The sequence below is a fragment of the Salvia hispanica genome, chromosome 1, assembly GCF_029641045.1.
Source record: "Salvia hispanica isolate PSC_SH4W2 chromosome 1, Shi_PSC_v1, whole genome shotgun sequence".
In the NCBI taxonomy this organism is placed as follows: domain Eukaryota; kingdom Viridiplantae; phylum Streptophyta; class Magnoliopsida; order Lamiales; family Lamiaceae; genus Salvia; species Salvia hispanica.
The window spans coordinates 1,482,125-1,510,089 of NC_142692.1; the positions used below are offsets into that span (position 1 = coordinate 1,482,125).

A 27,965-nucleotide genomic window follows, 5' to 3' on the forward strand; every position below is an offset into this window, starting at 1 on the left:
ATCTCCCGAGATTGGCTCTGATCCTGCAGGACGCACTCAGCGCCAATCGTGACCAACGGAGGACAGCTGAACTGGGTCTCAATCAGGTTCGTTTTGTTACACATATTTTGGATTAGTCTGCCGAGAGTGATTTGAATGATTGATGCTCGTGTAGCTGGAATCGAGTGAGATTTGACTCGTATATTTTACAGTTTTAATTGATTCTGCTTCAGTTTTGATCGATTGTGCTATTTTGATTTTGCAATCATGATTGATTATGTTTCAGTTTTGCCATTTTAATTGATTCTGCTTCAGTTTCGATTGATTGTGCTATTTTGATTGCAATCTTGATTGATTCTCCTTCAGTTTTGCAGTTTTAATTTACTCGTGTATGGTGTACCTTCTGTAGATTCAGTTTGAACCCCCGCATTTGGTGAGATTGTTGCAGATAGTAGTTGAAGCTAGTTATGATTTAGCAATTAGACAACTCGCTAGCATTACCTTAAAGAATATCATTGCTGAAGACTGGGCAAGTAGGCTATACAATCAAGAGAATATCATTACTATTTACTAGTTTTGTTATTTTTGATGAAGAGAGAACTCATACTTTTTGATAATATCTAATTGTTTCACGGGATATAGGCGTACAATCAAGGATTTTGCCCGAGGACAAGCATGTTGTGAGACAGAACATACCAGACCTTATTGGTCAGGTTCTGCCAATTCTAAGGTATCTAATGTGAATCTTAGGGATTCAAGACACATATGTTTGCCCCGGACTTGCTCTTGTAAATATTTCAACAACCCAATAAACCCAACAAGAAATGAAACAATAAAAATGGTGGAAAAGGAAGAGGATGAAAGTGTTATGATTTAGATAGATGCTTGGAACCTATGGACCTTCTACAAAACAATGAAGACAACCCAAGCAACTTTCACCGAAGCAAAAATCTAATGGCTCCACAAAACTAGCTACACAAGAACTAGAATTGCATACCTTAACATTCAATCTAAGCCCGACAATAGATTAAAGTGCAACCACACGGGATTTTGGATAAATCTTCAAAAGTTGAAGAGGAATGCTCACAATGGAGTCTTTGGTGTTTACAAAATGTTCAAAGCTGCCAGCAAAAACCCTAGACATGAGTATTTATACTAGATGTTAAAAGTGCAAAACAAAAGAATCACAAAAAGTTCAACATCGCAAGTCGCATAAAACACCCGGTCGGGTGTTTATACTCATACAAAAACACCAGGTCAGATGAACTCTCTGGAATTCGCGATCAAAAAACAGTCAAAACACCTGGTCGGGTCTTTTCACCTTGAAAATCACCCGGTCGGGTCTTTTCTGTGGAATCCTCCAATTGCATTGTCTTCGTCTTCGAAAGGGCTTCGCGTGAGTATCTTAAACGCCCCAATCGAAGTCCAGATGAGAGAGATATAAAAAGTAGGATAATATTATTTCCAATTTAGCAAATGTTTCATTTTTAATTGGACAACCCAAAAGGACAACGTTTTATTTTTAATGGGACGAAGAGAATAACTACTATGGTTTAGTCTTTGGTCTCAAAGCAAACACTGACGATACAATTGTAGGAACGACAATTTGGTTTACAATAATGATTGGCAAAATCGATGTCCGCTTTGCAACCAATACTTCAATTTTGATAGCATCGGACTAGTGATCGGGTAGACATGTGCAAAGCCCTTCAGGGTGATGGTGACAGAATGCGAAAAAGAGGATATTCAAAAGTTGGTATTCTTTATTTTTGAGGTTTTAGAGAGGTATTCTCTATTCTTTATTCCTAATATTAATTGATTGATACGAGTTTTATTTGATCGATTGTATTGGTTTATTCTTAAACTAAGAAATGCTTGGACAGTACCAGAAAACAAAAACTACAGAGAAATAGATGGTGCTTTTCTTGCTATCGGTGCTATGAGTATGTGCTAGAGAAAATTCTTGAACAACATGTTTTTCCTCATTTATGCAGTCATGTTGGGCATGTTCAAGCAAAGGTAAATTAACTTTTATTTTGTTTGTGCAAGCTATTGTAGATTATGACGGTGTTCACTTTGGAAATGTGTTGTTGTAGGTTGCATGGGTTGCAGGATTGTATGCAACTTTCGATTTCTCGGACCAACACAACTTCTATATTGCATTGCACAGTATTATTTCTGAATTGCGTCACACGGAACTTACGGTGTACGCTAATTCTGTCTTTGCATTGAAAGCGTTCGTGAATGCCTGCAAAGGTATACTTTTTTTGTTGTTTTATACTCCATCTGTTCCATTAAAAATGAAACGTTTTCCTTTTTTGGTTGTCCCATTAAAAATGAAACGTTTCCTAATATGGAAATAACTCTATCTCTACTTTTTCATCTCTCTTACTTTACTCTCTCTTCATTAACTCATAAAACAACATTACATAAAATCTCGTGCTAATTTCCAAATGTTTCATTTTAAGTTGGACGGAGGGAGTATTTATTTACTTTTTAATAGTTTTTATGTTTTTTTATATTTAAGTGACAAGTACTGACTTATATTTGTGTTTTAAAATTTACAAGTATGAACAAATCAACGGCGAAGGAATGAAAACAATAATTCAAGGTCATGTTTCATTTTCTTTTTGATATACACTTTCATTTTCTTTTTTTTAATGCTCTTCTTGAAAACTCTTTGCAGAATCTGACAGGTATAATAGTCGTGGTAACAATAGAGACCTTATGTTTACTCGTAAAGAAATGAATAAAATTCACAACCGATGATCAGTTCTTTTTCTTGCTACCGTGGAAGCAAGGAAAATATGTAGTGGGGAGGTCGTTTGGCTGAAGCCGGATTAGATGAATTTACGTGACGTTGATTTTGATGGTAAATGGTTTAAACTAATAGAAATAATTGAGCGTCGACAGTTATGATCTTTCTTACCTCAACGTCCTTATGTTGCTGATCAACAATCAAGTGTTGGTTCATAAATTTTTGTTCTGGTTATTGGGTATCAGCGGTACTCCAAGATCGACACAACAACGAAATTTTATTGAACCCGTCAACGGTGTACGAAACACCGATACACAACACAGTGGTGTACACAACACCAACACAACACTACAACACTTTTTAGGACACACCCCAAAATACACTCTTGGAGGACACACCTCACAAGACGCCCGAGGACACACCTCTAGCTCTACGAGGACACACCTCGCACACTAACTCTCGTACATACTCCATGCACACTTGCTACTCGTGTACTCACTCTATTTTTGTGTACACTAACAAAATAGGCCTAGTGCCTTTATATAGATGACTAAGTCGGTTTATGTAACCGACATTACTAATCTAGAGAACTCTAGATAATCTATTCTACAAAATATCAAATCTATTCCAATATTGGTGGAACTCTCTAGATGTTAAGTAATCATTTCATTTGTTAATAGCTAATCTATTCTACAAAATATCTAATCTATTCCAATGTCGGTGGAACTCTCTAGATGTTAAGTAATCATTTCATTTGTTTTGATTAATCCATCTCTCTCGGCTCTTCGTGAAGTCGGTGGAGCCTTATGCTCAAGCTCAATACTGGTTTCATCAATCCTGTTCTTTTATATACTGCCATTTTTGTTCAGTATTGAAACATACCGCTTTTGTTCAGCCTTCCTTAGCCGAAAGAGGAAAAGGATGGGTATTATACTCCTTCCGTTTCAGATAATTCGGGACACTTTGACCCGGCACGAGTTTTAAGAAATCTAATGAAAAGTGAGTTGAAAAAGTTGGTGAGATATGAGTCCTACTTTTAAAATATTAGTTTTATAATAAAATGTGAGTAGGAATGAGTTAGTGGAATATGAGGTCCACTACCAAAAATAGTAAAAGTGAAGTGGGACAAATTATGTGGGACGACCCGAAATGGAATATTAGGTCGAATTATCTGGGACGGAGGGAGTAAGATTTAACCAATAAATAATGAGTATTAGTATGTGACCATGGATTCGTTAACAATAAAATACAAATACTAGTATATGATACTAGTAGTTCACTATAAGATGTAGCTAATAAAGTAAAATGACATAAGCTTTGTTTAAAATTTAATTTGAATACATTAAATTTGTCTAAGTACTTATGAATTGAATAATGTCGCATTTGAACTGAGATAATGCCATTTAGGATGATCATGCCATGCTAGAAATGAAAAATACTTTTACCTCCTTCAATTAAAATAAAATTATTTATATAAAGTGACCGAATCCAACCTCTATTTGTATGACCTCCATGTTTTCATTGAAGGATTAAATTTAGAAATTATTAAAATACTTACTTTTGATAGAAAATCAATAGTTTAAAGATTATTAATGAAATTTATTCTTATTAAAAATGTAATAAGATACTCCCTCCGTCCTGGATAATTCGGGTCACTTTGACCGGGCACGGGTTTTAAGAATTGTAATGAAAATTTGGTTGAAAAAGTTAGTGGAATGTGGGTCCTACCTTTATATATTAGTTTTATAATAAAATGTGAGTAGGAATGAGTTAGTGGAATATGAGGTCCACTACCAAAAATGGTAAAAGTGAAGTGGGACAAATTATGTGGGACGGACCGAAATGGAAAACTGGGACGAATTATCCGGGACGGAGGGAGTAGTAAATTATCATTTTATCTTTTGTAAGTTAATCTATTCATAATTTTTTCAGGCATTTTAGGAAATCAATCATTTAATCTTTTATCCCTCATATTTTATTTTACATTATTTTATTATTGTTTTATGTATTTTAGTATTTTTTTTATGTACTCCACTATCAATTTATTCTTGAGTTTTCCATAATATATTGAAAAAAATCGTCTCAATAATATTGGCCTCTTCTACTGCCGCTTAAAGCTCGAAATTCTTTAGCGAAATGGAAATTGAAACGTGAAAGAGCTGTGTCATTGATCATATCAATCGCAGCTGCATGGAACACAGTACCTCCCACACCATCTATACACAACTCTCATTCCAGTCCTAAGTTTGATGGATGGCACCAATGAGTTATGTTGAAAAAAGAAGAGATTGAGGGGTGATGGGTGGGGAAAGGGATATGTTGTACTACTAGGATATGTGTATGCAATAATTAAGAGTGGGGAATGAGAATTCAAACACGATAACAAGGTGGATTGGTGTCTAGGAGGCTCATAGGTGATGAAGTGAGGTGGTTATATACATTAAACTTTAGTTAGTTTAGTTTGATACTTTTGATCATTGATCATTGATGAAGTGAGGGGTGATGCATACTTGTATTTTCATAACATATTTTCTAGAATTAGATAACTCTTATTTCAATATGATTCGGAACCCTGAATATTATAATTGGAGCTATAATCTTGCATTTAATAGGAAATTTGGGATAAAAACTTGTTTGGGGAGAACTTGCATTGAAAAATATTTACAGCAAATGACATATGTAATTTTAATTGTATACTTTTACTCTTCACTATTTTGATGACACAAGTTTTAAATCTAAAATTTCTAAAATAAAAAACAGGTTAAAAAAACAAGAGTAACATAACATTTACTTCTTGTAAAATAGGAGAAGTAATGGTTGGTTGGTCCTACGGGAAACTAAGTTAAAAATCAAAATAATGTAGCGTGCCTAGTGGACCCATTAGGTTGAAAGTCAAGTATATCCGACCAATGGGAAGATCCCACGTGGAATGCATTACATCCCATCGAAAAGTCTGTTTATTTGTTTCTACTATTTAAAAATGTAATGTATAGTAAAAATGAAATTGTTTTTCGGCACGAGATTTTATATAGTATTGTTTTGTCAATGAAGTGAGAATAAATTATAAGAGATATAAAAAGTAGGATGGTATTGTTTCCATTTTAGCAAATATTTTTAATTGAACAACCTAAAAGTACAACGTTTTATTTTTAATGGGACATAGAGAATAATTACTATGGTTTAATTATCCTTTTGTCTCAAAGCAAACACTGGCTATACAATTGTAAGAACGACAATTTGGTTTACAATAATGGTTGGCAAATCGATGTATGCTTTTCAACCAACACTTCAATTTTGATAGCATCAGACTAGTGATCGGGTAGACATGTGCAAAGCCCTTCGGAACAGTACGGCTTATCGCCGGCGTCATTGCATGGTGGGCACTCCTTGTCCAAATGACACATTGGTTCATAATCTGAAAATTTATTAGGGGTCGGTTGATAAAGAAGATCGCAAATATTAAGTAATCTACCCTATCAAACAGGTTAATACATACTCGTATAGAAGGGTTGGAAAGAGATTCAACCTGATTTAACTTTGCCTTGGATGTCCAAACAAGTGCACGTCCCATCCAGACATAGTGGCTCACCAATTTTGCACGGTGGACAACCCTCGGTCGGATCACACACTCTTCCACCTAAAAATTCATTCATTAATTTAATTAATTAATTAAATAAATGCATATTGAGATAGAGAGAGATTCAACCATGACAACCAACAACAACTGCAAGTAGAAGAGCAACCAAGAAAATTATCCTATGAGAAACCATTTTACTGAGTTTTATTTATAAGAACTGATTTTGTTAGTGTTGAGTGAGTTTTATGATTTTCAACTAATGGTTCTCTCCTTATATATAGGTGACATTAAGTGTAATATCAAAAATGTGGTAAACTGGTAATAGATCTGATTTAATGAAAATTGTTATTAGAAATTGTACATCGTTATATTGGAGTAATTTTTATAACTGTTTCTTCTTTTAATATATATAACAACAATTTGCAATAATATTATTAGGTATATAGCATTGATTTATTTTTTCCTCTAATATATACTCCTATGTACTAGCAATTTGGATTGATTTGTTTTTTCTCTTAATATATGTAGCTGCAATTGGCAATAATATTTTCACTAATAATAAATTTACTTGAATTTTTCATTATTGAAGATATTAATTCATTTTGTATATACTCCACAATTTATGTAAATTATAAGCCGATATGATTTTCTTATTCATGATTATTTTACTAAATTATCTTCTGTGAGATTGGTAAAGACAAATTGCAAGCCAGAAGCGATCACCTAATACATTGTATGCTACATTTCCTAATACACTATTATAAAGTGGACTGGATCTCTATTTATGGAAAGAAAAGAATTATGTTAACTTTTTACAAAAATATAATTATGTCAAATTTTTATGTATTCCAAATAAAAGGATCTAACTTTTACTTATTCCAAAATTTATAAAATCATCAAAAAAAAAATTTTACTGCTTTTTAATATGACCAAAAGATATCTACACAATTGTTCAATTGGGTGATGAGTTGATGATCTTCATAGATATCTTACACAATTCCTCTGGATTTCATTCAAAACCCACAAAAATATGGTATGTTCAAATTTTCTACTACAATTTAACAATAATATAATAATTATGATTTAATCTCAAAATTTTGACCATAGGGGTAAAGGTGTGAGCATATGTTACCGAGCACTTTCTCGATCACCCTACAATATTTCCGAGCACCTAGCAAAAAATCGGATATATTTTTATCTAAATAATTGCTTTAGAAATTTAGCACACAAGTGTTTGGAACTATTTTTAATTTCATTTGACTATTTTTTTTTTGAAGAATCTTCAACGACAATTAAGATTTAATGCACAAGGAACAATTTCGGGGTTGATTGATTTACCTTAGTTTATGAGATTTCCATAATTTTACAAATTGTATACAAAAATTAGATCTACATATTTCCATATATAAAAGACACCCTTTTATTGTACTGATCTTCCCTATTTCCATGCTTCCATATATATATCATCCTCCCAAACGCAATAAGTATTTTGAGTTTTGGAGAATATTCTTTTTAAGTTTGAGTTTGTATAAATAATTGAAGTTAAATCAATATTTATTGTGATATTTACAATAAAATAAGTTTAAATTTTTGTAAATAGTTAAAGATTGTTCTAATTATATTATTAAAAATTGTTGTTACATATATTAATAGAAGAAACAATCAAAGCATGTCAAACAAATTAATGTTATACGGAGTATTATTGCAAATTGAAATTACATATATTAGGAGAAGAAACAAATAATGCAAATTATGGTTACATATATTAGTAGAAGAAACAAATAAATGTAATTCCCTGAATAATGCCAATTAGTCAAATGATGCCAATTAATGGGAGGGAGAATCAATTTCCTAAATCAGTGCCAAAAAAAAAAAACACATCCATTATGATATTACACGTCATGTCACACATATATATAAGAGAGAACCATTGGTTTGCATTCATCAACTCACTCAATACTTACTAAATCATTTCATACAATAATATTCTATCTCTCATACAAATGGCTACTAATAGAATGATTTTCTTGGTCTCCCTTCTGCTTGCAGTTGCTCTTGGTTGCCATGGTAGAACATCTCTATATCTCTCTTTCTTTCTCTCAATGTACATTTATTTAATTATCAAAACTAAGGAATTAACTTTTAGGTGGAAGTGTGTGTAGTATGAACAAGGACTGCCCACCATGCAAAGTTGGTCACGCGCTTTGTTTTGATGGATCGTGTACTTGTTTGGACTTAAAGGCCCATGTTAAATCAGGTTGAATGTCTTTCCGTCTCCTCTAACTAAATCATTTCATACAATAAAATTCATAAATCTCATACAAATGGCTTCCCATAGAATGATTTTCTTGGTCACTCTTCTCTCAATATACATTTATTTAATCAACAAAACTAATGAATTAACTTTCAGGTGGAAGAGTGTGTAGTTTGAACAAGGACTGCTCACCATGCAAAGTTGGTCACGCGCTTTGTTTCAATGGGTTGTGCACTTGTTTGGGCATCAAGGCCCATGTTAACTCAGGTTGAATCTCTTTCTATCCCCTCTAAATAAAGTGCGTGACCAACTTTGCTTGGTCACCATCTCTCTCTTTCTCTCAATATACATTTATTTAATCAACAAAACTAATGAATTAACTTTCAGGTGGGAAAGTGTGTAGTTTGAACAAGGATTGCTCACCGTGCAAAGTTGGTCACGCGACTTGTTTCGATGGGACTTGCACTTGTTTGGACATGAAGGCCCATGTTAAATCAGGTCGAATATTCTCTTTCCCTCCCCTCTATACAAGTACAATTATCTTGGAGTTATCTGACTTAAAATGTAAATTTGCAGATGAAACACTATGTAATAAAGACAAGGAGTGCCCGCCATGCAAAGCCGGTAGGCGGTTTTGTTCCGAAGGGTTTTGCACTTGTCTGCCCAACTAGCTAGTCTTGTGTTTTCAAAAGTGAACTTGTAGTTGCAATGCAGACATGGACTGTGTTAGCCATTGTAAACCAAATGTTTGCTTTTGTTTTTTGTTGATGAATTTTTTTCTAAATCCTAGTAATGTTATGATGTTTATTGTGGGGACGTGTTGCTTTTTTTATTCTCTTCCTCTATATAAAATGGAGTCATGAACTGTATATGCCCAAATAATGGAAAAATGAAAGGAACATTAAAAACAAGAAATTGTTTAATTAGGAAAAAAATACTATATTATTTTAATTTTTTAATGATGAAAATTATGGATATAATTTATCTTTGTAATTTTCGCGGATAAAATAAATATCAATTGAGATAGCTTCGACAGTAATAAAGATTTTCTCCAAAATCAGACCTCATGAATACCAAATAAATACTACTTCCAATTAGCGCACGTATCACTTGTCAATCTTGTAAATTATCATTTTTCATTAATTATCGTATTAATGATTCATCCCCACTAAAATTGAATTCTTGTGTTTCATTATAGTAAATCAATCTATTTGATATAGAAAATTAGGGGCTTACATGCAATTATCGAAACTTATTTTAAAAATAGAATTAGTACTACTAATTATTCAATGAATTTATCAAATAGTCTTTCTTACTGACATACTCGATCAAAAATTTGTAACTTCAACAAAATATTTGGAACTTAAATACTCACTTAAAAATTTATAACTTCAACAAAAATATTTGGATCTTCAAAGCCCACTTTTTTTGGGCCTTTATTTGCTTAGCCCAGCCCAACTCTGCTCATCAAGCCATATCATCATGCTTCTTTATTTATACAGCAATATATTTCTATATTGAAATTGTAGACCATACAATAACAACATTGATCAATCAAAAGCTAGATAAATTGATGAAAAAGTTACATTTCCAATAATGAAAGAAAAATGATAACAATAAGTTTATTTTTTTTATGATACAATTAACAATAATTTGATAATAGTGTGTCACAGTCTTTTAATGACTTGATCTATAACATTATTTACAAGAATTCTATAGGCTTTCTCTGTGGGATGAAAACTGTCCCAAAACACATAGTCACCTACATTTTCACATGTTTTCATATCCTTACAAATATAAGTAACTTCTATAGTTCCTGATCCACAGCATCCTCTGTCTCCCACCTTGAACCCTATTTCAAAAAAAAATTCATATTAAATAAAAAATAGTATTATTGTTACATTGTTGAAAAAATTGAACATACCATATTTTTGTGGTTTTTGAATGAAATCCAAAGGAAGTGTATAGATATCTATGAAGACGATCAATGCATCACTCAATTGATCATTGAGTGAGGCCAATTCGGCCGAGAGCTTCCGATTAAACAGCTCTGCAGCTTCATTATACTCGTCCACGCACTTCCTTTGTAGTCCGCCCATCAAGGTTCGTTGCGAGGGCAGGCATCCCACGGGTGGAAGACTAGTAACGCCAATTCTGCGTACCCCTAGTCGATATAGGTCCTTTCAAAATGTCACTATAGTGTAAGTTCGCGTTTAAATCAATTGCCTCCAAATTAAAATTTTATGGAAAAAATTTACCTGCACGAAGCTCGAGGCATAGCTGACAAGTAGGTCGGTGTACGAGGGGACATCGTAGTGGAGGCGCCTGAATGGTGTGATGAAGTACGTGTTGGAGATGTCGTTGCTGCCTGTCACGACCGCCACTAGACTTTCGCTAAGTAATTTGGAGAGCGTTTGCTCTCCACCAATCTTCTTCACCTTCTCTATGTAGCCTTTGAACAATTCTAACTGATCCGATAACGACTTGACTGACTGAAATCATGACAACCATAAATCTACATGTGTTGATTATAATTTTTAATAAAAGGTATAATAATATCAATTAAAAAAATACCACATAATGGTATGATTTTAATATAAATTTGTTAAATATGTGAGAAAATTATTAGCTAAAGTTTGATGAATATAATATAGACGTAGAAGTGTATTCAAGTCAGAACGTTCTGACGGTCAGAATGACAAATAATATACAGTTTATGTACAAGTAATGTACCAGCCCATATGTACATTATGGGGATGGTACATTACTTGTGCATAAATTGTACATTATTTGCAGTTCTTACCGTCAGAACGTTCTGACCGTAACGCACCCGTATAGATGTATTATCAAAAATGGTAAACCACTATTTAATTTTATTGGCCGGATAAAAAAAAATAATAACTATTGATCGTGAACGAATGAAGTATATAATACCGAGAGCTCAGCTGTGAGCGGGTCCCACCCTGCAGCTCCGGCTGCAAAATTGACACCAGTCAAAAGATCTTGATCGTTCAAAGATGGATCCAAATATGGCGGCAAAAGATCCTTAATGCCTAATTCTTCAACTGCAAACATATCAAATAAATATAAATTTAACAATAATTAATTAAATTAAACCTAATATTGGTTTTAGTCGAATTTCAACAAGATTAAAAAAAAAAAAAAAAAACTTTGCATGTACATAGACTATTATAGCTGTCTAACACGTAAAAACATCAAACAAGTGAAATTAAGCACAAGTAAGGAGTAAGTATTAAATAAAAGAAAAATGCAAACGTATATATTGTGTTTCGATGTTGGGAACAATAGAGGATACCAATAAGGTCGGAGGGAACTTTGCCGTTGGAAAATCGGCCGGTGGCCTTCCCTCCCATGAAATCTTGGCCATAAGGGGGAAAGTTGCACTTGGCAATAGTGGTGTAGTAATTATTGTTTCCGGTGTCGACGATGGAGTCTCCGAACATTAGAACGGCCGGAACAGTGATGTTTCTTGGTAATTTTACGACTGCTCCGGCCGTCCTTGCCGCAACTAGGAAAACCAAAAAAGGAAATAATTTGGGGTTTAACAACTGCATTTTTGTGCTTGGTGTTCAACATATGTGCTAATAAGCATTGAATTTATAGGGCCATTTGTATCTCTTTTTAAAACTAGGTGACGTGTAATGTTATTGAAGATGTTTCTTGAAATTTGATTGTGAGATCGAAATCGATACTCATATTAATTGATTTGAGTAGTTGAGGAAACCAATCAAATCAATCTTAGTACTATTCGTTATTTGATTAGTAGAGAAGATAACTAAAGTAGCTTAAAGTAGCTTGAAGTGCATGGTAGATGAAAAATCATTTTCTTTCTAATTAATGGATTGATGAAGACACATTTCTGAATGACAAGATGGGCTTTGATTTAAAGGTTTTAAGTAATTATCATCTAATTATTGTAATGGCTTTTTGAACATGATAGTATACATTTTTGTGTGATACACCATCTAATACTAATGGGACCAATCATTAAAGTAAGATCCCATTTTTTTTGCACTACTACTCCCTCCGTCCCAGATAATTCGTCCTAGTTTTCCATTTTGGTCCGTCCCGCATAATTTGTCTCATTTCACTTTTACCATTTTTGGTAGTGAACCTCATATTCCACTAACGCATTCATACTCACATTTTATTATAAAACTAATATATAAAGGTAGGACCCACATTCCACTAACTTTTTCAACCCACTTTTCATTACAATTCTTAAAATCCTTGCCCGGTCAAAATGACCCGAATTATTCGGGACAGAGGGAGTATTTTTCATGAGTTGGTTAGGTAATTTGGTTGCATTTAAAACTGTGTGATGATATGCTTGAATTGTTCAAAATAATAATAAATGAGGTAAAAAAAAATTGGGAATCAAGACATAATTATAATCAACCAAATCAAGAAATTTCAATAAATCAAATCATGTAATTTAATTATTAGGTAGAGTATCTATTTCTTTCTACATTACTTGTATATTCATCCCTACAAAAGGGCATGCATTTCTTCCTACATAATACTCCATATCAAGCAAATCCAAAATACTTGTTCTTTAAAAATGATTTTGATTTCCTAAATTAATTGTGTATAATAAATAAGCAAAGCAAAAGAAAAAGACATATATTCTAAATCATACTAGTATTAAAAGCAAATTATCATAAGGCTAAATTTCATTTGGACATATATTTTCGAGTTCAATACAGTAAGGACACATATACATAAGAAATATTAATATCCATTCATTTATATGAGTAGGTTATAGTTATATATTAATATCATGCTACGTGTGTGATGTGCCTGATCAATAGCATCCCAATTTTTTTTTTAATGTTATAAGATTATTAACTACTGTATTTATTAAAAATCAAATTCTGTGGTCCTAATTTTAATTTAAAAGGTCATTATCATCAACCTTTTAATCATCTGATACTCATGATCCATAACCAAACTATCAACAATCCATTTATATCCAATATCATACACCAAATTTGGGTTTTTTTCTCACCCCTAATATATATTGATAATTTTATTTTAATTTTTCGGGTTTTTTGAAAAAATTCGGTTTTTTCGGTTTTGTTTGGTTTTTGATGTTCGATTTTCGATTTTTCGGTTTCGGTTTTTCGGATTCGGTTCGATTTGGATTTTGAACTAGTCGTTCGGTTTTGGCAAATAACCGAACCGAAACCCAAATGCTCACCCCTACACGAGAGACGCCAATGGATCGTTTGGTTACTATGTTTACTTTTGACTTAAGGTGTCAAATTTTATCTTACTCGATTTTTTTTTTATTTTCTCAAAAACTCATCCGTGACAATAAATCTTGATCGTCTCCACGATGCCAAGATTACATTGTATCTCATGTTTAATCATCTCATCTCCACTATCGTGTCTAATTTACTTCTAGCCGAATCCTATTTTGATTTATCCCATATTATGTCTCACGATTATCTTATCCAACCAGGAGTTTGAAAGTAAACATAACAAAATCTACAAGAGAATCAATCTATATGCAATAAAATTGATCAATCAAATGCTAAATAAAGTGAATTGCAATATTAATGAAGTTCCATTTTCCAATTATAAAAGTAATGTAAGAAAAATAAGTTGAGAAAGTGAGATGATCATGAGACAAAATTGTTGATGGAGGAGGTGAGGATGTTGTGTACAAGAAGGCGGTAGGCATTTTGTGTGAGATGAAAGCTGTCCCAAAACACATACTCAGATGCATTCCCACATGTGTATTTGCATAGGAATGCTACTTCTATTGTCCCTGTTCCACAACATCCCTTGTCTGAAACTTGGAATCCTGTCATTTCTCAAATCCACATTATTACACAGATTCATTCATTTGTATAAAAGAAATCGTTGATGAAATCATGAAATTTTGTCAGTCCATCTTGCAACTTTAATAATCAGTCGAAAACATCATGAAGTTTGGATTTGATTGCACGTTGTTTTCTTTAAAAAATAAACAATGTTGTTTAAGTTAGCATCAGTGACGTACACATGTGATTTATCGATTGTCATGTCATATATATAGTATTGCATTTTCACCAAAAAATGAAAAAAAAAATAAACAAACTTATTAGTTTTCAACTTATTTTATAAAATGATAATTTATAATTCACTAAGTTTGGTCATATAGTGATCAGTCACTTTACATTTAAAAATAAAATCCTAAATCGAAGTTTTAATATTTCTCAATTGCCTCATTAGTATACATAAAAAAGATTTTAGCCTATGATCGAAACAAGGATTTTTTTTCCCCTTTTTTAGTTTAATTAAAAACCTCCATTTTGAGCATGAGACAATTGGGATTACTATTACATATACATATATGTCCTTTTCTACAAGGATAAGATCATTGAGAAATACTAAAACATCAAGATTTAATATTCTGTTCAAACACTATAACAGTATTACTCAGTCATGATTTAAATAATTATATTCATTTTAAAAATTGTAGAACAGAACATAATTAATCAAACTTCATGATTTTTTCTAGCGAGCAATATCATAATAAAAAAAATTAAAATCGGGAAGAAGAAACGGTACCGTATTTGAGGGGGTCGCGAATGAGATCGAGCGGAAGATGATAAATATCGACGTATATAAGGGTGGCGTCCGGATATCGAGCGGAAAGCGAGCTCAACTCCACAGACAGCTTGTGATTGAACATTTCCGCAACTTGGTTATACAAATCCACACATTTCCTCTCAACTCCGCCTTTCAAGCTTCTCTGCGACGGCAAGCATCCCAACGGGGCTAGCCCGAAAACTCCCATCCGTCGTCCTCCTAGCTTGTACACATCCTGCACGAAGGCGGAGGCGTAGCTGACTAGCAAGTCGGTGTAGGCAGACACGTCGTATTGAGACCTTCGGAGCGAGACAGTGCCGAAGTACGTGTTGGTGATGTCGTTGCTGCCGGAGACGATTGTGAATAGGGCTTCGTTCAATAAGGTTGATGTTTTTTCCGGACCAATTATGTGCTCCAGTTTTGCTATGTAGTCTTTGAACATTTGTAGTTGGTCGGATAAGGACAGTACTGACTACATTTTCAAGAATTTGACCAAATTTTATGATTTATATATATGATAAAAAAAAAAAAAGAATAGACAAAATGACAGATTATATTATAACTTTGATATTTTTCTTAATTGTCTAATAACTTTTGATTCGATGGGAATTATGTATGACGTGGCAGACAAAAAATACTGATAAGGACAGTACTGACTGCATTTTCAAGAATTTGACCAAATTTTATGATTTATATATACGACCAGAAAAGAAAGGGGTTACAAAATGACTGATATTTTTCTCAATTGTCTAATGACTTTTGATTCAATGAAATAATGTATGATGTGGCAAACACAAAATACTACTTATGTGGGAAAACATTCGTTTATATAAACAACGTAGCTTAGTACATCTAGTCAGTCATGTCTTTAATTTTACGCGCCATGTTAATAAATCCAGACACATAGTGGGCCGGTAATTTTCATCATGTGACAATTGAGAAGAATGATTCTAGAAGTTGCGGGATTAACTAGAAATTGACCACACTTGGCTGTATTTTCTGACAATTTATCCGGAAAGGAAACATACCACGACGTTCGATGTCAGTGGATCGAAACCCGACCCTCCGGAAGCAAAGTTAACTCCGGTGAGGAGATCTTGAGGTTGAAGATTCGGATCAAGATAAGCTGGCACAAGCTCCTTGATTCCCAACTCTTCAGCTGTATCATATATACATCATACTAGTACATTTTAATACATATTAACGGGTGCTTTCATTAAAAAATTAGATGAGGTGTAAAAGATATTCACATCATATTTTCAATAAAATATATAGTACATCGTACTAGTACATTTTAATACGTACCAATTGGTGCTTTCATTAAAAAAATATTAGATGAGGTGGAAAAGATATTCGCGTCATATTTTCAATAAAATTAAAAAAGGGAAAAAGTGAGAAAAAGTGATTGGCGGTTACCGATGAGGTCCGACGGAACTTTTCCGTCGGAAAATCTTCCGGTGGCACGTCGACCGACGAAATCCTGGCCGTAGGGAGGGTAGTTAACTTTGACGATCGTTTTGAGGTAATTGTTGTTGCCGGTGTCAACGACAGAGTCACCGAAGACGATGATGGCCGGAATGGTGATGTTTTTAGGTAGATTTATGGGCGTTTGAGCGCCATGTTGGTGTTGAAAGAGGAAAGTGGAGAGGAAGAGAAGTAGTAATGGTCTGAATTTGAAGAAATTGTTGCTATGCATTGTTGTTTTCTGCAAATTGGAAAGAAAGCTAAATTTCATTGGTGAACTGTGGTGACGAGGTCTGCTTTTTGAGCAGTTTTTTGGTGGATTAATTTATGAATTTTGGGATTGAATTAATTGCAGCTGCATTGTGCAATTACTATGGAGTGGAGATGTATATGCAGAGGAATGGAGGTCTGACATTTAGATTGATTGGAGGGAGAGTTTGTGCATGGATTCATTGAGTTTTTAATACTACAGAATAGTCCAATGTAGGTATATACTATTGCGTGACAAAATGAGATAAATTGATTTGGTTGGGCATTATTAATTTGTAGACTTTAATTGGCTAGTGAATGTACTCCTATATAGTTATTCTATTAACATTATCAATTTGGTCATTAACATTATCATTTTGATTATTTGGTTCCCCACAAATAAACTCGGACCCGAATCGGTCCTCACTTAACAGATCCGTCAAAAAATAGACGATGATTGCAATTTGACTATATTAAATTACGAATGATAATTAATTATACCTAATTATAATTCTTAATTCCTATTAAATTACAAATTATTCATTTCATTTTGCAACTGATACTATCTTTTTTCAATTTTGCTAATAGGAAAAGAATTATAATTAGGTATAGTTAATTACCATTAGTAATTTAATATAGTCAAATTGTGGTCATCGTCTATTTTTTGACGGTTCTGTTAAGTGAGGACCCATTCGGGTCCGAGTTTATTTCTGAGGGACCAAATAATCAAAAAGATAATGTTAAGGACCAAATTGATAAAACGGTCATATGTTAGGGACCATATTTGGCCTTGTACATATAATTGTTGTTCAAGTAAGATCGTCCTAAATTATACTTATTTTGTTGGTAATGAAATTCCTACGAATTGCACTTTCAGTAATAAAAATCTAAAGTCAAAAAAGTACATGTTCATGCACAATGGAGTATTTCAGAATCGGACATACCTTGATAATTATACGGCGTATGGGTAAAGTTTTCATTAAAGTTGGGGAAGGACTTTATAATTATAATAGTTGGAGGATCGGGATAAATTGAAATAAAATAAGAATAAATTTATAAAAAATACTATACACTTTAATTTTGATTAATTTCATAAGTGTGGGAAAAAATGACATAATTCGAGAGTATCGTAAAAAAAATTAGTTCATTTAACATTTAACGGAAAAAAAAATTCAAAAATCGTGACACATACTAAATACTCACTCCGTCCGCAAACAATATATCACAGATTCACAATTTCCATTTTTGACCGTCCACAAAAAATAGATCACAGTTATTTATGGTAAATTTTCAACAAATAATAACCTTATACCTCATTCCACTAACACTACTTCTCTCTTACTTTATTAATTTTACATTAAAATATGTATCATACACAAAGTGATCTATTATTTGTGGACTGAGAGAGTAGTAAATACAAACAAGCCCAAATTTATTTATTTTTTCGAAAATCAAAATTATAAGATTTGTATCGTGTGGCTACAATATTTTGAAACCATTACTAAATGGGCCACACATGTCCACGTTTTGTAGTAATGGCTAAGCTACAAATGCACATTGAATAGGCCCAAATATTTTTAAATTTTTTATGACTTTGAAGTTTTTTTCTCTAAGAACAAAATATGTTTGTCATAGAGAAAAAAGTTTAGTTTGGCGAAATTTCATCATTTAATTTAGTATTAATCTAAAAATATAATAATTTCAACACTAGCCAAGAGTCAAATTCAGGTCACCTGTAGGCTATAGCCATAGAATGCTTAACGCTACACAATACGACAATTCAATCTGTTCGTATAAACTTTTTATGGTGAAAGGAAGCAAACCATATTCCACATCGGAGAATGAACAAGAGTTGCAAGCATATATAATGGCTATCCCAACTCCATTAGTATGAGGCCTTTTGGGGAGTACTTCAAGAGCAAAACCGTGAGGGCTTTGCCCAAAGCAGACAATATCATACTAATGTGGAGTTCGGGTGTGCACCATCGATACCCAACATATAGAGTATATGATTTGGATTTAATTGGCTTTGAAGTGATTTTAATAAAGAGAAAAAAAGGTTTGAATTATTAAATGGGTCATTTATCTGTAATTCTAAAAAAAATCCATACATTATCATTTACTATTATGTTATCTAACCTCCATACTATAACTCGATCAGCTTGAATTATTTTTCTACTAGTATACTTAAAAAGGTTTATTTTAACTCATGGCGATCTCAATCACATTTTGAAATAAGAAAACAAATAAACCATTTATGAATTATTAAAAAAAAAACACATACACGTACACAAATGTTACAAATTTATTCCAATTATACAATTTACTTTGAGGAACTGAAATTGAAGATGATCACAAGAAACTTTCGATATATTTCTGAATAATATGATCGACAAGAAACTTGTATGCTCTCTCAGTAGGATGATAGCTGTCCCAAAATATATAATTCGACACATTTCCACACGTTCCAATGTATTTGTTGCACAATGTTGTCACTTCAATATTCCCACTCCCACAACAACCTTTGTCACTCACTTCAAACCCTAAAAAACCATTAAAAAAATTTAAAAAAAAACCCTAGCAATCATTAATATATTATACACGTGGCATGCACCGATGATGATTGAACAGAACGCGTGATGTCGGAGATTGCTTACCGTAATTTTGAGGATGTAGGATGAGATCAAGAAGAGGGTTGTAAACATCAATGTAAACCACCCTTGATTGAGGCAATGTTCTATTGTTGAGATTGAGAAGTTGGAGTGAGAGTTTGGAATTAACCAATTGTGCAGCCTTGTTGTAATTATCTGCACACTCTCTCTTTGACCCTCCAGCCAGAGTTCTCTGAAATGGCAAGCATCCGATTGGTGGGAGGGAAAACACGGCAATTCTCCTTGCCCCGAGCTTGTAGATCGCCTTGATTAATTTCAAGAATTTTTAGATATTCAGGCGAACGCAGAAGAAAAAAAAAATTAAATTAAATTCGGAATTTTTAGAAAGGCAATTTTCTAATAATTGACCTTAATTACAATGAGTGCTATTGTACAATGTCACAAAAATACTCCAATAATTTAACAACATTTTCTAAGAGTATTTGTTTCGTGGGGGCTCGAGCACCCCTTAGGCCCAACTTGTGTCCGCCAGTGGGGGCTCGAGCCCCTTAACACGGATATATATAGTTATATACCTGTATAAATTCGGAGGCGGAAGAGACAAGAAGATCGGCATAAGAAGATATGTCGTACTGCATTCGACGAATACCGACGGTGAAGTAAGTATTTGCCAGGTCATCACTTCCCGCCACCAACAAGAATAAACCCTCCTTCAATATCTTGTTTGTACTTTCTTCCCCAACTGCCCCTTTTAGCTTCCCTATGTACTCTTTGAAATGCTCCAATTGTTCCGACAAAGGTGTCACTGACTAATCATGTGAAGACGGGAGTGGTTCAATTAAAAACTCATATTTAAAATATCGATGAAATGAGTAATGTTTCGAATATCCCAATAAAAATAAATTTTTACTTTATTCCAATAGTAAGGAAACTAACCACTATTTTAGAAGTCTGAGGGTCGTATCCACAGCCACCGGAAGCAAAGCTGACGCCGGTTGGAAGATCTTTGACCGTTAAATTTTTGTCACTATAAGCCGGAATTAGCTCTTTGATTCCCAACTCTTCAGCTGTTCAACAAAAATCTCAACATTTATAATTAATAGTCTTATTTTTTTTCATTTTAATTCGTTCATAAAATTTAGTCTTTTTTTCATACTCTCTTTCCCTTCCATTAATTAATAATATTTCAATAAAGTTTCTCCATCATACTTTACTAATTTTACATTAAAAAGTGTGACGTTTACTACAAGATTGAAGTACGAATTACCAATCAAATCCGGAGGAGTCTTGCCATTGGTAAATCTGCCGGAGGGGAATCCGCCGGGAAAATCCTGACCGTAGGGGAGGAAATTGCAGTAGATGAGCGTCTTGAGGAGGTTGTTGTTTCCTTGATCCACGATCGAATCTCCAAACGCGTAAACTGCCGGAATCGTCATATTTTCCGGCAGCTTTATCACTCCTTTGCAACTCCCAAACAACATAACAGCTACGAATAAAAATGAGTAAGAATTTAGTTCCTTCATTTTTTTGTGTTTGTTATTGGATAATATGATCAATATGTACAATGGATTCCACTTTACATATATATAGGCATAGCTTCACTCTTTCTTTTATTTCTATACTTGCACTAGATTAGTGATCCAAGGTTTCTTATATCACAAGCATATAACATTTCTATTTTAAATATACCCAAGAGTAATGTATACTTTGTTTGGTTAATAATAACATAATGAAGCAATCACCAGAAAATAATATTTTCGGTTTTAGTAAAAGTAAAAATATAGTGCATGACTATAAGAATAAATAATTTTAAGAAATTATTGAATAAATCAAAACCTAAACACATCCTTACTAATTTACTTAAATACCCCTAAATCATTAGTTGTAGAGTTTGAATTCTTGTGAAAAAAATAAATGGTAAAATTGTGCAAAACATTAATTTGAAGCTAAAATTGGTTTTGTTGGAGAGTTGGCTATGATTCATTTATTGTATTATGATTTTTTAATGGCAATGATTCATTTATTCATTATGATTATTCAAATAAAATTATGTTGTGGATTCTAATCTCATGAATCGGACATGAAATAGATGTAATCTCGAGCTTCAATCTCTCAAACCAAACGACCCCCTAATTATATTGTAGTACTATAATTTTAATACAGTATAGCATACAATTCATGGTTTTATCACATTTCGTATCAAACGAGCCATGATCAAGTGATGGTACAAATGGCAATTGAGTAAAATGTGGTGGTTAAACAACCAGAGAAAAATCAACAGTCTCAATTCTTAAGTAGGTTTGGTTTTACTTATTCTAACCTACACAGGATTGTAAGGAGACAATTAAGCTCAGTACTAAGGTTGTACTCATTGTTGCTAGTGGTTGAAGCTAAACTAGGAATCAAGCTATTCCTTGTATTCCAAGAGCTAATTACAATAATATTTGGCTTGATCAATTTAAAAATCTTGTATTCCATGAGCCTAATACAACCTAATATTACGACGTATAATACTATAACGCGACGAATTTCAATTCAATTCCAATTCCGGATACCGAACGGATCCTTAATTGAGACGTAGTCACTAAAAATTGTTATAAAGTCATTATGTTTATTGGGAATGGCTAGGTTAAAACCCTCTTTAAAATACTACTATGAATTATTCTTGAAATATGTATAAATTCAACATGAAATTGTATTAATTGAAAACATGGAATTTTAATTTTTTGTTGTGTATGACAGAGAGAGAACATAATTTAGCTAGACAAATTTATTAGGAAGGTAAGTATAATTCTCTAGTTTATCTCAATCCTCTAAGCATATATATGATGGGGCAGTATATCACAACAAATTTATTGGAGTGTAGTTTCTTTAGCTCAAATGCTTCAACCTCTATGTAGCTAGACAAATTTTCTTTTCCCTTTTAATATAAAGCAACCAAATATATGATGGGGCAGTATATCACATCAAACATATAAATTCTCCTAGTGATTCGAACTTAATTTACATTTTTAAGTCAATGAAGTAAATATGACAACAGGAGAGCAGCACACCAGAATATGAACACACTGAATACAGGTAAACAAAGCCAAGCCTGCTTAACTCACATCACAAAATAACAAATATACCAAAAGAACAAACATTAAAACCCAAACTTCAGTAGAATACTCGACCGAGACATACACCGAGAATCAAATATACCAATAAGATATGGTTTAATTGCCAGTAACCAAAAAAGGATGTTGGCAAACCCCACACTCGATCGTCTCTGAACCAGAACTTGGCACTTGAACCTACATCGAATACGAATTGCGTCTTAGTGAAAACTGTACATGTAAGAGACCGCTGAATAGAGCTTGACACAATACGGAATGATTGAAACCTGCAAATGGACTGTACACGTTGGGCAGGCAACCTCTTTCATCCGTCTTCCAGAACCACCTGATCTCGAGCCTGGTATGAGATGAAAATAATAATATAACTAGACGTACATTTATGATGACATACATTTCACCCAGCCAACAAGCAGACATAACAAATACTACTATGAAATGACAATGTCATTACGGCCCAACATTAGTGAGAAATGTCCCAATATTTCACATTTAACAGCACTTGAAAAGTCTACTACAATTGTGATAAATCACAAATGTCAGAATGTAAAGCCAAATTAACCATTAACTTTAATAAAGCCCCTACATCAATAATCTACTCCATTTATGATAAAACAATACCATTTGTCCCAATATATGCTAATTTATTCCTATCAGAGAAAGGAACCTTGATCCAAAGGGTCAGTATTTTGCATCAAGGAGATGAATTTACACCTCAAACCAAGCAATCAACGATTTAAAAAAAAACTTGAAACCAAGCCCAGAGATACAGGAGGGCAAACCAATTGTTTGAGAATTAATATATCAGAACCTGCTATATAGAAAGTTTACCTGATGACACTTTGCAACTTCTCTCCATCTCCTCCTGTAAAATAAAAGTCCAAGATGAACATGATGGGGCCACTTAAAGAAAGTAGACTGAATGAGAATTAACAGGCAAACAAATGCCTGTTTGACTTAAGTTACCACATGCACCAATCAAAATAATGTAACACAACCAATAGCTCGGAGCTTATGTATGAATCATAAAAGGATAAATCTGGTGGCATGACACTTTGCATTATTCTTCATTAATAAAAGAATAATACTTTTGCACATTCTCCATGCGATTTGACTGCATAAAAGCATGCAAAATGATAATTCCAACATGCAAGGAGCACGTAAAAGAGGAAACTTGTGCAAGCAGTTGCATTTTTACACATTGCTAGATATGTATCTCATTTATGCAACCTGAAGTTTCTTGGCAAGATCCTCATGATTTTGAACGATGGTTGATCTGCTGGCACCTTCCTTAGCACTGTTCAATCTCCGAGAAACTTCAGCCTACAAACAAATTTAAGAGACCAAAATGTATTTATAATGCCTTTCCATCATAACATCGATCGAACATGTTATTTGACAAAAAAATAACAAGTTTATCAAGTAATCACTAAACTGATGTAAAATCTAGCACAGGTATACATGCTAATTTTTGTAAAAGATCAACGGGCGAGATTAACTGTCTATACATACCAAGCATCGATCACAAACTCTAACAACTGGAGCATTCTCGTCAGAATTCAGAGCAGTTCTACCCTGAGTGCACTTGTCACAAAATATATCTCCACAGTTCCTGCAATGATGCTGATAAAAGACCAAAGCATTATTCATTAATGCAACTCACTTGCGTATCTATCTTTAATAATCATATATTTACATAATTTTGAAATATTTAACCGAATAGGATGACAGAGCACATAGAAAAACTCAAGCCATGGGAGAAAGAAGAGAACATGACATACCCTCCGGACAAAAGCACCAAAGTCTGTTCCACAGGATGTGCATTTTGATGTCGCTTCATCAGGAACCTATTCAAGTTACCATATATTATTTCAGAAACTGGAGTTTAAACTCAAAGATAGGATGTGGTAGAAAACTCAATGGAAATCATATAATAGCTAGCATGAACTTCTCAAATATTCCTCAGTTCCACGGATTTAGAAAATACTTGCGTGCTATAAAGCAAAAGAAGTAGCCTGGAAATTATAGTACTGAAGTTTGAAAGGAAACAAAAACGCAGCATATTTACCCAGTGATCTTTCTCCTCATTGACAGGTTTTATCTTATTGATAAAATCAGCAAAACCTTTCTTCTTCTCAGCAGGTTGTTCAGCAAACTTTGGATACTCAGTTGGACGGGTTCTTCCACTCATCTCCTTATACTGCAGTATCAAGAGGAGCATATATCTTAAATAAACTTCCTTCGTAATATATTCTACATTTCTACTAACTTAATCATATTGGTTAACAAACAAACAATAAAAACATAGTTACACAAGAGAGAGCCAGTTAGCAGTGCCAAAGAACTAGAGCTTTGCAATGGATGCCAAAATTGCTAAACAAGAAAACAGTTAGTAAAAGTAAGAAAACTTCAAACCTGTGCAATCGCAGCAGTAACTGTATCCAAAATGGTTGTTGTGGTATAACTGTTGGATTTCAATCTAATGCGCCTTGCTTCAAAGTCAACAGAACTTTTTGACCAGAAAGCAAATATCGCTGATTCAATAGCCTAATCAGGGTAACAAATGGCCAAGTGAGCACAATGCAAATAAAGAACAGAGATACGTGCATAAACTAGACCTGCAAGAATTAAACAAGAAGAGGAACATCTTATCCTACAAATCCTTGCAACAACTCATCCTAGATGGAGCATTGAGCAACTATGGTGCCAAATATACTTATTTCATATCATTATTTATTGAAAATGAGCTTTGCATGTATTAGATCAAAAACGTCAGAAACAAAAGATCAAGCTAATTGGTCTCTGGAAGGCTTTAGATAATTCAAGCACGCATTATATATAACAATCCTCCCTCAACCCCAACACCACTTTATCAAAGGAAAATGAACGACAATCATACTTCACATCTGGTTATTGTGTCAAGAAGATAGATCCTCAATGTGCGGTTGGTGCTTGGGTCCAGCATACGGATTCCATCTAAGCCAATCTGAAAGAAATTATACCTGATGTTAAAATTTGCATGGTGCTGAATATATATATATATATATAATGATGGAAAAAGTAAGTTCTATACTAACACTCTTGTTTGCCTTTGGACGGGCAAACAATATGTAAATTGCTGCCAGTAACTTTAGGATCGAGGAAGGTGGGAGTGCTTAAAATAACAAATTACTTGGATAACCAAACCTCAGAGCCATTACTTGGACTAATTGTGGCCTTACCTAGAGAAATGATAAATGCTTGAAAGAGCGTGCTTATTGGGGGTTTTATATCATATCCTCCCTATATCTCTCTCTTGGTTGCTCAGAGATGAGGGTTTCGGGATGTCACCTCTTCTCTCAATTTTCCCCTATAGTAACTTCTTTTATTGTAACCTCTATTACCTATTGACTTTACAAATGAAACGATAATGTTCATTATCTACGCATATGACACCATCATTTAGCATAAGCATCAGTATCTTGTCAGGTACTTACTTATATGTACCATATTTCAACAACTACACATACAAGTACTCAAACAAATGAGCCTCAATTGACAGGGTTAAAAAATTAAGACTCTCAAATCTCGAGGTGCATTTTAATTTCTCTGTCATCGAATACCACGTTTAAGCCTTCAGAAGGACCTTATGATCAGGTAGTTACTTGTCCCTAATTGGTTAACGGTCAAGCAGGCAGTAGCTTCATGCAATTCTTTTAAAGTCACAGAAGGCATACCATAGCAACTTGATCAACCAAAACCAAGCAAACAGACCAGGGGTATATTTCATGTAAACGTTGCTAAACAAACAACTGAAACTCAACCAAGACCCATAAACTGGACGGAAAGCATATCGAATAAGCTAAGTTTTAACCCAAAAACCTGGCAAAGTACATCCATGGTGCTCTGCCCACCACTTTCTGCCAACAGCTTCACCCTGAACTTCTGAACCGAACTCTTCGGGTCCTGGTGGACATCGGCCTTCGGCACAGCTCTCACAACCTTCAACGACGAACTCTTCGGCCGCTCCTTCTCTGATGACGAAGGAGATGAGTACCCAATGGGCCTCCCAAAATCATCAAAGCCGGACCACGTTGAAGAATTCGGAGCAGTCCCCCGAGCTCCATAAGGCTCGTTCCTCCCCCTGTAGGCATAAACCCCTTCAGTATTCCCATAGGGGCTATCACTCCCATACCCACTCTCAGCTCGCTTGCCATACATTTCAGTTCCCAAATCCGACCTGCTCCGGCTCAAATTCACATCGTGATTATCATACTGAGGCTCGTAGAGATTGGAATTCAGCTGAGAGTGTTGGGAAAATGGCGGGTGAATCGACGGATAACCAGAATTGGGGGAAACCGGATTGTGATTGTGATTAGGGTTGGATGCGTAATTCGGCGCGGGGTGATCGTAGTAGGAGGGCGGCTGGGAGTGGGGAGGCGGCTGGTAGGAGGCGTGGGCTTCGAATTGGGGGAAGGAGTAGTGCGATTGCGGCTGCGAATAGGGTGTGGCGGCGGGGAGAGGATCTGGAGCTTGGGGCAGGGAGGGGTAATTGTGGTGGTAGGGCGAGTAGTCGGTGGAGGGGGGCGGCGGAGGAGGGGTGTAGGTGTTGGCGGAGAAGGGCGGCGCGGAGGCGTAGGGCGGGGGCGGGGCGGGGTGGAGAGGATCGGTGGGGTTAGGGTTTGGATTGGGGGATTGCTGGAAGTGCGGCTGGTGGTAGTAAGGGGCGGAGGAGTAGTCGGCGTTGTGCATTGTGGGGAAGTGAAGCTCCGGCGATGATCCGATTTTGACTTTCGGTGAAGATAATTGCAGAGAGAGAGTCAAGGAAGGAGACACTGTGTTTTGTCAGCAATCAATAACGCGTTTCTTGAGTGTAAAAAAACGCTTAAGGTGCAGCACGATTTTAACACTACAGCACTTAATTTTCTCTATTTTCTCTTTTATTTTTTGAACAGTTTTTGAGGAAATTAAAGTACTAGTAGACTTGTAGTAATAGTTATGGGCCAGTTTATATTTGAGCTGGGCCATTATATTAGTTTGTTAATTTGTTAATTCTCAGTAATTATTAATTTGGGATTCATTTATTATATCAGATTCAGACCCTTACTTGAGTCCAATTCATGAAATGATAGATGCAGCATGAGTTTCTTAGTCAGCATATCAATCGGGCCGGCCCAGCAAATTTCAGGGCAACCCTATTCGGATTGCAGGTCAATTAGGTGCGGGGTAATCGGGTGGTATTTTCGAGTTATAAAAGCTCAACCCTATTCCTAAAAGACCGAGTTTCGAGCTAGCCCATCGAATTAATCGGGTTGCTACCGATAAAATTAATATACGATCAATCCATAAAATAATGATGAAAATTTATTATATTATATAA

The 27,965-nt window shown here is 34.3% G+C and overlaps 4 protein-coding genes across 4 annotated transcripts; all 4 read right to left on the reverse strand.

Moving 5' to 3' along the window:
• Positions 1-10,138: 10,138 nt before the first annotated feature.
• Positions 10,139-12,219, reverse strand: LOC125219932 (GDSL esterase/lipase EXL1-like). The gene is made up of 5 exons (XM_048122027.2): positions 11,885-12,219; positions 11,503-11,633; positions 10,827-11,060; positions 10,493-10,748; positions 10,139-10,420 (listed from the first exon to the last, which is right to left on the reverse strand). The coding sequence occupies exons 1-5, from the start codon at positions 12,141-12,143 to the stop codon at positions 10,236-10,238; spliced, it is 1,065 nt and encodes a 354-aa protein (XP_047977984.1). The 5' UTR covers positions 12,144-12,219; the 3' UTR covers positions 10,139-10,235.
• A 1,994-nt stretch (positions 12,220-14,213) lies between these two features.
• LOC148933044 (GDSL esterase/lipase At5g42170-like) lies at positions 14,214-16,864 on the reverse strand. Its single transcript, XM_089063249.1, has 4 exons — positions 16,585-16,864; positions 16,197-16,327; positions 15,148-15,640; positions 14,214-14,398 (listed from the first exon to the last, which is right to left on the reverse strand). Exons 1-4 carry the CDS (start codon positions 16,862-16,864, stop codon positions 14,214-14,216), a joined length of 1,089 nt encoding a protein of 362 aa, XP_088919375.1.
• Positions 16,865-19,116: 2,252 nt separating this feature from the next.
• Positions 19,117-21,041, reverse strand: LOC148933045 (GDSL esterase/lipase EXL3-like). The gene is made up of 5 exons (XM_089062803.1): positions 20,761-21,041; positions 20,430-20,560; positions 20,069-20,302; positions 19,539-19,797; positions 19,117-19,424 (listed from the first exon to the last, which is right to left on the reverse strand). Exons 1-5 carry the CDS (start codon positions 21,014-21,016, stop codon positions 19,234-19,236), a joined length of 1,071 nt encoding a protein of 356 aa, XP_088918929.1. The 5' UTR covers positions 21,017-21,041; the 3' UTR covers positions 19,117-19,233.
• Positions 21,042-22,454: 1,413 nt separating this feature from the next.
• Positions 22,455-27,431, reverse strand: LOC148933046 (RING/FYVE/PHD zinc finger superfamily protein). The gene is made up of 10 exons (XM_089062802.1): positions 26,468-27,431; positions 25,506-25,592; positions 25,022-25,153; positions 24,675-24,806; positions 24,388-24,453; positions 24,119-24,229; positions 23,837-23,929; positions 23,438-23,471; positions 22,876-22,946; positions 22,455-22,786 (listed from the first exon to the last, which is right to left on the reverse strand). Exons 1-10 carry the CDS (start codon positions 27,335-27,337, stop codon positions 22,709-22,711), a joined length of 1,674 nt encoding a protein of 557 aa, XP_088918928.1. The 5' UTR covers positions 27,338-27,431; the 3' UTR covers positions 22,455-22,708.
• Positions 27,432-27,965: the final 534 nt, after the last annotated feature.

Coding starts and splice junctions, on each gene's coding strand:
- LOC125219932 (XM_048122027.2), bottom strand. CDS start 12,143: ATGCAGTTGTTAAACCCCAAATTATTTCCTTTTTTGGTTTTCCTAGTT. Junction 11,634..11,884: donor AGTTCCCTCCGACCTTATTG/GTATCCTCTATT, acceptor ATATGTTTGCAG/TTGAAGAATTAGGCATTAAG. Junction 10,749..10,826: donor ATGCCTCGAGCTTCGTGCAG/GTAAATTTTTTC, acceptor ACATTTTGAAAG/GACCTATATCGACTAGGGGT.
- LOC148933044 (XM_089063249.1), bottom strand. CDS start 16,864: ATGCATAGCAACAATTTCTTCAAATTCAGACCATTACTACTTCTCTTC. Junction 16,328..16,584: donor AGTTCCGTCGGACCTCATCG/GTAACCGCCAAT, acceptor TATATGATACAG/CTGAAGAGTTGGGAATCAAG. Junction 15,641..16,196: donor CACTGACATCGAACGTCGTG/GTATGTTTCCTT, acceptor TTGAAAATGTAG/TCAGTACTGTCCTTATCCGA.
- LOC148933045 (XM_089062803.1), bottom strand. CDS start 21,016: ATGAAGGAACTAAATTCTTACTCATTTTTATTCGTAGCTGTTATGTTG. Junction 20,303..20,429: donor CTCAGACTTCTAAAATAGTG/GTTAGTTTCCTT, acceptor TCACATGATTAG/TCAGTGACACCTTTGTCGGA. Junction 19,425..19,538: donor CCTACATCCTCAAAATTACG/GTAAGCAATCTC, acceptor ATGGTTTTTTAG/GGTTTGAAGTGAGTGACAAA.
- LOC148933046 (XM_089062802.1), bottom strand. CDS start 27,337: ATGCACAACGCCGACTACTCCTCCGCCCCTTACTACCACCAGCCGCAC. Junction 24,230..24,387: donor TTGGTGCTTTTGTCCGGAGG/GTATGTCATGTT, acceptor GTCTTTTATCAG/CATCATTGCAGGAACTGTGG. Junction 22,787..22,875: donor CGTGTACAGTCCATTTGCAG/GTTTCAATCATT, acceptor TATTCGATGTAG/GTTCAAGTGCCAAGTTCTGG.